The sequence below is a fragment of the Filicampus tigris genome, chromosome 2 (assembly GCF_054856515.1).
Source record: "Filicampus tigris isolate MCC_2025a chromosome 2, RoL_Ftig_1.0, whole genome shotgun sequence".
In the NCBI taxonomy this organism is placed as follows: domain Eukaryota; kingdom Metazoa; phylum Chordata; class Actinopteri; order Syngnathiformes; family Syngnathidae; genus Filicampus; species Filicampus tigris.
This window is the reverse complement of record NC_141218.1, coordinates 16,750,614-16,758,930: the sequence shown is the minus strand read 5'-3', so window position 1 is coordinate 16,758,930 and position 8,317 is coordinate 16,750,614. Positions and strand designations below refer to the sequence as shown.

At 42.2% G+C, this 8,317-nt stretch overlaps 1 protein-coding gene across 2 annotated transcripts; it reads right to left on the bottom strand.

Annotated features, from left to right (window-relative positions):
- Nucleotides 1–1,288: 1,288 nt before the first annotated feature.
- On the bottom strand, nucleotides 1,289–7,685 carry npy7r (neuropeptide Y receptor Y7). Of its 2 annotated transcripts, XM_086023067.1 has the most exons (3): nucleotides 7,263–7,685; nucleotides 4,545–4,842; nucleotides 1,289–2,890 (listed from the first exon to the last, which is right to left on the bottom strand). In XM_086023067.1, exon 3 carries the CDS (start codon nucleotides 2,836–2,838, stop codon nucleotides 1,723–1,725), a length of 1,116 nt encoding a protein of 371 aa, XP_085879193.1. In that variant the 5' UTR covers nucleotides 2,839–2,890; nucleotides 4,545–4,842; nucleotides 7,263–7,685; the 3' UTR covers nucleotides 1,289–1,722. The 2 variants fall into 2 exon arrangements, with proteins under 2 accessions (XP_085879193.1, XP_085879188.1); XM_086023062.1 differs by lacking the exon at nucleotides 7,263–7,685 and having other exon boundaries at nucleotides 1,289–2,887; nucleotides 4,545–4,855.
- Between the last annotated feature and the right edge of the window lie 632 nt (nucleotides 7,686–8,317).

Here is an 8,317-nt window from a genome sequence, read left to right as displayed (position 1 = left end):
TTTATTCAGTGATACAAGAAATTTTTTTAGGTGATTTTTTTTTTTTTTGCACTGATTCTGAATCTGCCCGTGTTTAATCTCTCGCACATCAGGTTTCCATCATAATAACAACATTATATGTAACATAGTAATATATTTAATAATTTTCATGAATGAAGGGTTAGGTTCAGCAACAGGTGGCCTTTATTTCTCAAACATCATAGTTATAAATTAGAACACATGGTAAAATCTGTATTGCGCAAGCATTTAAGGTCAAACTTAAAAACGAAAACATGAAAATATTTCAAAAACCTGATGTGCTCGAAAAAAAGTAAAGCCATTTTTGGAATCAGTGTCAAAATAGTTTTAGGGACACATAAAGCCATGGAGTGCACTTCTTGGCTACAACCAGCAGAGGCGCTGTTGATTCAGTCTCAAATAATTTGTAGTCTAATGAAGAACATGAGCCAGGGGCGGACTTACCATTAGGCAAGCACGGGCAATTGCTTGGGGTCGCAAGATTTCCAGGGTCTCTCTTACATCTAATAAAAAACTATGATTTTTTTAAAATTTAAAGCAGTTACTATAGTTTTAATTTTAATTCACGCTTAAAAACACATCAAAAAATGCTTAAACTTTCATTGTGTCAAGTGCCCCCCGCCCCCAACCCTCACTTATCATACAATGGACTATTTCGTCATCCTGAATGCTGACTTGATTCAGGACAACAAACTAGTTGGTCCATTGTGAGGAAAAATGAGACAGTGTTATGATACAAGAGGAGTGAAGAAGAGGTGAGAAGAAAAAGGTTTTCATCAGAACTAGCGATTGTATGTAACCGACAATAGCCAGAGCTAGACTCTCCTGCCAATAGCAGTAGCACTGCTGTCAGTGACAGCTGAGGAGGGTGCAGTGAAGACCAAGCGGACAGTGACGCGAGTGATAAGTAGTAAAGCGGTCAAAATGGTGAACTGCATTAAATGTTGATTGAGATGATTTACATGAAAGATTTTAGAAAGTGAAGTCAACCCCCAGAAAAACTTAACAAGAATATGTTCGATGCAGTCCCACTAGTCTAAACACAGCATTCTGGCTAGTATTGCGTTTGTGGGATATGAGTTAAGCAGTAAAATCCACCCGTTTTTGTGCATCTCATTTTGCCATTTGCTGTCGACTGAAAATGCCATCACAGTTGCTCAGGGCTCAGCTGACGACCAATCATGGCTCAGCTTCAGAGAACAGGTGAGCTGTGATTGGTCATCACCTGAGCCCTGAGCAACTGTGATGTCATTTTCAGTCGATAGAAAGTGACAAAATGGCCACCCCCTGCGATGGCTAAAAGTAGGTGAATTTTTCTGCTTAACTTATATTCCACAAACAATAATAATCAGAATGCCATGTTTATGCTAGTGAAGTTGCATGGAACATATTATTGCAAATAATTTGGGGGGTTGACTTGAAGCACTTTGTCTAGTTCAGGAAGTAGGATTTTTTTTTCAAATTTACACTTTTTAGTTATGATAAACATTAATATTCTTAATATTTTGTGTCTTAGGCCCCCAAATGACTAAATCCGCCCCTGCATGCGGCATGATTTTGCTCAGTACAACATTGACATTGGAGTTCAGAACATTCACAGAGAGCGAGAGATTCTCCAGTCACAGAAATTCAGTGAAATGCCCATCCCTACTCAGTCCCACGAGTGTCGCAAAATAGCAACATGCTGAAATGTCTTCCGGCATCTCACACAGCAGTCGGCGGGTGTCCGCCGTTACGGCCGTTGAGCGTCACCCGCCTCATAGAGCGAGTCCTGAAGGAGCCCTCGGGGTGGAAAGAATCCGGCTTATCCTCACATCGGAAGACCATTAAGAATCCATTTCTGTAGTTTTTATTCATCCAGCCGTAGAGGAGCGGGTTGGCAAAGGTGGAACACATGGCCACAATATGGAACACGGTGTATATCAGTTTATACTCCTTGAACATGAGAACCAGGTCCAGATCGCTGGCCAGCTGAAATACGTGGAAGGGCAGCCAGCAGATGGCAAAAACCACCACCACCAGAGCCAACATCTTGGTGGTCTTTTTGCGGCGCGCCATGGCGTCGTTGCGAGTAGACGGGCTGATGTGATTCTTCAGCTTGACCCAGATGCAAATATAAGCATAGCTGATGATCGCTAGAGGGATAATGTACTGTAGGAGCAGCATGGAGAGGCTGTAGATGACGCCGTCCCTGCTGGTCCCATGCGGCCACTTCTCAGAGCATACGGCAAAGTGCATGTTAATGGAGGGGATCTCTTCATAGCGATACTCTCTGAAGATGGCCAAGGGTGCCGCCAGGACCGCCGAGATAGTCCAAGTGAAAGCCATGATGAGGAAGCTGGAGTGCCACGTCAGCCGCTGGCCCAGGTAGAAGACGATGCAGCGGTAGCGCTCCAGGGCGATGACGGTCAGGGTCAGGATGGACACGTGAACGCTCAGGGCCTGGGCGAAGGGCACCATGTGGCACAGCACCGCGCCGAACTTCCACTCGTCTAGCAGGGTGTAGACCAGCGTGAAGGGTAGGCACAAAGTGTCCACCAGCAAGTCCGCCAGCGCCAAGTTGGCGATGAAGAAGTTGGTGACCGTTCGCATATTCCTGTAGCGGATGATCATGTAGATGACAAGCGCGTTCCCGAGAAGCCCCAGCAGGATGATGAGGGAATAAGCCGTGATGAGGGTGATCTGCACCCCGAGGTGCTTGGTAATGTCTGTGTGGAAACCATGATGGTTTAAATCCTTGCTTCCGTTGGGCAGAATCCACACGCCGGTTTCATCAGGGTCCCATTCTCCTGTGCTGTTAGATGTGTCTGGTGGGCTCATTTCGGCTCCAGGTTGTGCAAACACCTGAGAGGGAATCAAGCCCGCCTTGCTGCTGTCAAGGACAGAAAACAACAAGGGAAGTCACTGCAAGAATATTTGTTTTCCCCTTACCAATTACTCTCATTTTTACTGCACTGGAACCATACGGCATGCCACAATGCTTCACGTTCAGCACACAATCCAAATCACTACATCCTGAACAAAGAATACATTTTTTTAGTTATAATTCCTTACTGGCCTTCCACAGTCAAACCCTCCAAAGTGAAAGTGAACCTCAGCCCTATTTAATTCAATGTGGGCCACCTTCACATCTCTCATGCTGTCTGTTTCCAAGTGAATCCCATTGCTGTTTCTTTCATGATGCAAAATACTGTCAAGTTAAGCAGTCTGAAGCATTTCAACACAACACCGACATGTTCAAGTAAATAAGGTGGATATTAACTTGCTCCCCAGCCCCTTTATTGCATAACCACTTAATCCAAAATATGCCATGAGAAACACTACGATGTATACTATATATATATATATATATATATATATATATATATATATATATATATATATATATACATATATATATATCATTTGCAAAAGCAGCGTGATTGCTGCCCTTCATGCCTCTGCAGTTTGCAGCATTTAGTTCCACCTTCCTCCACTCCAAATGAAATATAGTCATCAGCGTACCATAATCAGATAGAAAGGAGATGTTTATGTATCCAGAGACTGGCCAATTAATTACGTTCCTATTGCTACCCTTGATGTTTTTGTTATATTGTCTGTCTTGCAAATGTTCGTTTGGTTTGATGCCATCCCCTGTGCTAGTTTATGGGCTACAGGAAACAATGATGATGTCAGTCATTTCAATGCACCATTAGAGCCGCAAATGCACTTTGCACTAAAAGAAACATTTTGGACATTAACATACCATTTAGTATTCTGAAAATTAACAACACATAACGTACTATCTAAAATGTCACTGGTTTACTTTAATGAAGCCACTTTGGGATTTCTGGTTTGTTTCAGAGAACGAAACGTGCAGCTTTGTTGACATTTTGATAAGGCGGCATTATGCAAGGTAAACCGTGTTACTATTTCCATTTGGGTTAGCGCATGCATGCGTGTGTGTCAAATTTTAAGACAGGCTTTATCTGCTTGTTTGAATTATAACTTAATGCAGGGGTTAGCTGTCTTAAAAAGCGGAAAAGGAGGAAAATAACTTGAGCAGTCTGCGTGTGTCCTCTATTTCGTTTATATCAAACGGGTAAGCTACAGGCGACATGAGTACTTTATACTAAACACTGACAACGTGTTAAAACACCCCCCTCTGATTAGGTTTGATGTCCAAACACACTCTGCCGATCCGTCCAACACACCTGGTGGAGCGAAATGTCTGAATAAAATATCAGTTATTTCATTCCAATGTTATTAAAAATGAAATGACCCCATCCGTGCGTAATTGCCCTCCGTCCAAGCGAATAGTAGATTTTCTTACTTACTTACGCATGTTCGACACAATTCGCAATTAAAACAACCCGTGATTGACCCCTACGTGATTTCGGCTTCTTTTTTTGACACCTTCCACAAACAATCGGCTTGTTACGCTGACTCAAGTAATGCCGAACAGTTCATATTCCCGTTTTCAACGGACAGAGTCGTGCCACCGGCTGTCATTGAAAAGTTTAAAAGCACACGAGCAGTGGACTCACCTTTTGCGTTATATCACCTCTCCAAAGCGTGCCTTCACCCGACGGTGGCAAGAAAACAAGCCGGCATATGCCAAGCTCCTCCCAAGCTGTGGGCGCCTGGTGCGCATCTTGGTGGCTCAGCGCTGCGTCCTCAAGGCGGGACCGTCATCATGTATCAGGCTGGTCGGAGCTAAACAACTAAACGAGAGAGGTCTTCATCTCAAGTACGTGGCATCGAATGGGAAGAAAGTCCCAACCATACTCCATAATTAAGCGTATGCAGGTCCTCATAATCAAATAGGCACACCCAGGGGCGAATCTAGGACGAGAACGTTTGGTGTGAGAACCTTAATCATAATAAACATAGCAATTCAATGTAAATACAATAAGAGCAGACTTTATAATAATAGACTTGTTACAAATGCCAAGTGGGGTAGCAGGGATGGGCAACTTAGATGATGGATTTTCTTATCAGTTTTTTTCCCATCAGTGCTACTGGGGGGTCCACATAGGAAAACGCACTTCCTGACGAGGTGCATGAATACGTGCTTTTAATATACTGTATTTCATTTTTGTTAACACATTTTTCAATTCATGTGTAAAATATCCACTATTCTTATCCAACAACAAAAGGTTTGAAGCAAACAACAAAATAACAGCACATTATTTTTTCAGTGCAAACGACCCTCTTGCATGAAATTAACATTCAAGGACGGCACAAAACGGTTGAACAAGAAGCCAACATTAAGTGCAAGAACTCGTTTTGCACATTGTTTTCACAAAAATCAACCCACCTAAAATTTTTAAATTGTTGAGGTACTATATTATTCTGCATACCATTCCAAATCCGCCCCCCCCCCCCAAAAAAAAAAAATGAATAGATAAAATAGGCCTGCTCACATTGTAGTATAGGGGTGCTTTGAAGTTTGCAGTCGGAATCGCTGATGGAGCTCGTTTAAAGTCAGAGGTGGACCGGTACTATCCCGCCTCACCCCCAAATATAGACGAATGACGAATAACAGATGCTCACTCAATTTTTAGTAAATTGCCCAGCTCTGATATTATAACTTCAAATTACAGTCGTCCCCTGCATATTTGTATACATTTCGGCACCTGTAGATTCACATATTTGCAGATTTCTTTTCTTCAATTATTTTTCACATTTTGAATTTTTCATTTTTTTGTGGGATTCAATTTCCTGATTTACCTCAATTTTTCGTGTAAAATATTGAGTTTTTATCGGCATTTCTTGAGTTTGGAGTTTGTAAAATACCTAATACAGGATGACCAAAAAAAAACAAAACGGCTCCAACTTTCAATAGACATCATTTCTTAATTTTTTTACGAAATCCAATTCAACTTGTGGTATAACTAGTTTATTGTGTTTAAATGTTTAGAACATCACATTAAAACATTATACTCATTTGTCTTTTCTTCTTCAGAAATCCATTTCAAATTTCCAAATCAAAATCTTCTTTCGGGGCCAATTTTTTTCAGGGGGGTCACCCTGTAATTTCTATAATAAAACAAAATAAATAAAAATTATGTTAAAATCTTTTCTTTGGCGGGGTATAGGGGATTGATCAAGAGCCCGAATTGCCCATCCTTGGCCTACTATTTAAATCTAGCCTACACTATGAATCAAAGTTGTTGTAGTTATTCTTCTTCTTTATCTTTATCTTCTTCTTATTAACCCTCTCAGGCTCAAATAAAATTTTAGTAATAGTTTAGTGGTACTTCTGAGTAAAAAAAAAGGCTCATATAATATGAATGTGTATTAAGTAGGGGATAATCAATTAGATGTGGGAATCTGCAACACCTGCCTGGAGAGGGTTAATAGTACATTCAAAATTATGCATTTTTATTTCATATTGATCTGTTGATCCTGTTGTGTGACAGGAAAAACACTCATTTCATTACAGAAAAGTCACAAATTCATAAATAATTTAATGCACTTTCCTTTCCTTTTGTGTCCTAAAGGCCACCATAATTGGGCTGAGGTGTTTGGTCTGAAAGGCTGACCTTATATCCTGAAATGAACTAGCCGGATTTTTAATCTAATTTTATTTATTTATTTTTTTCTATCAGACTCAATTTGGATTGCAAATGGATGCATTGCTTACTTTGTTAGAACTTCTTTCAAATGAGCAACATGAGTGATGACTCGTGATTTTCCCATCCACAAAAGAGATACATTAGGGGTCTACATAACCGATTCTTTTGATTAATGCCTCTGTGACACTAAAAAATGTGTTGAAAATATTCACACCATCAAATACTTGCAGGAGATCTACAACATCAAGCACGAGACAGTTTCATGAAGGATGAGACAAGTCAAACTATCAGGTGTGTGACTGGTCCTGGTCATTAAGCATGAGACAGTTTCATCCAATATGAGGTAAGTCCTCATTATCGTATACAAGAAAGGTCCATTAAGTATGTGACAAGTCCATCAAGAATGAAGTAGGTCCACACAATCAATTACCAGAGCTGGGCACTTGACCCTTTTTTGGCCGGTCCGTCCTCCGTCTGCGACCTGGGTAGTCTTCTGGCCTCGTCCCTCCATCCTTATTCATAAAAATTATCGTCCTCCAACCCCGTCTGTCCGTGACCTTTTAAAGCGGTTCCGCCCCCACCCACCAAAAATAAAAATGTCCGTGCATGACGCCGTGGGAGGGATGCTAATGGCAGAGATTTGTTTAGAGCTCATTAGTTGGTTTACTATTCAAATCTGCTTACCTTATGGGCACCCAATTCTGGGCTAACGATTTGACGAACCGCTTGCCACCACACGTTGTATGTGTGTAAGGAGACGAAGTGAGCGAGTCGAGAGTTGTAATGTAACTGCTTTATTTAACAGCGGTCATTGTTTGTATGTTAATGCAGCAAACGTGAGTGAGGTCATCCATTCTGAATGGATGGGCGAAGACGCCCGGTCCGGGGAGCACTTCCATTGGTCAGCCCTTCGGGTTGCTGATTGGCTCATTTGTTTCACCTCCAGCAGTTTCGGTGCTGGCACACGTGTTCACAACAAATTCGTTGAGGGCGTTTTGGGCGGCACGATTCAATTGAAGTGCAAGTGTAGTTAGCGGGGTGGGCGCGGTTCCGTGCAGGGCGGCGCGGATGATGTGTTTGGGGGAATGAGGAGCGAAGCACCGACAATCCACCTATTCGGCGCGGCTAAACAATTAACATTTTCCCCTCTTCGCCTCGCGGCAGTCAATTAGTATCAGGGAGTACCACATCACACACAGCGTCCTGTACACTGGTGGGTCATGTTTAGAGAGCGGAAAATGAAGGATTACATTATCGTTGTGGTTTGTGGACATCCCGAGCTGTATGACACGACCATTTTAGCAGTACCGGTGAGCTAGGAGCTTGTCATACCTGGTATGTTTACCATTTCTTCAGTTTTTTTTTTTACAGCTGTTGAACTTTACCAAGATGGCAATATTTGTTTGCATTAGCTTTAGCCCAACTAAAGCTAAGTACGTACTCCTCCAGCAGCGACATGCTACCGTCGCTCGATGGAGTGCTGGCTCTGACGCTGCTAGCGCTACTGGGTCTTATCACTTGTCGTACTAGTAGAACTCGCGCTGTATCTCCTGTTGAAAAATCTCCTGCGCAGTTGGGTAACTAGTGGCGCGTTTGAAGAGTTCAATGACAATTTTTGTCGTTTGCCCATTTCGCCGAGAATGTTAAGATGAACTTTGGCCGCCTCGCGACCGTGTCACACGCATGAGGGACGATTAGTGGGCTGAACTAAAATCCAAAGTCCATCCAGCAGGCAACAG

What these genes read in the sequence shown, in the direction of transcription:
- npy7r (XM_086023067.1), bottom strand. Translation starts at nt 2,838, where the DNA reads ATGAGCCCACCAGACACATCTAACAGCACAGGAGAATGGGACCCTGAT.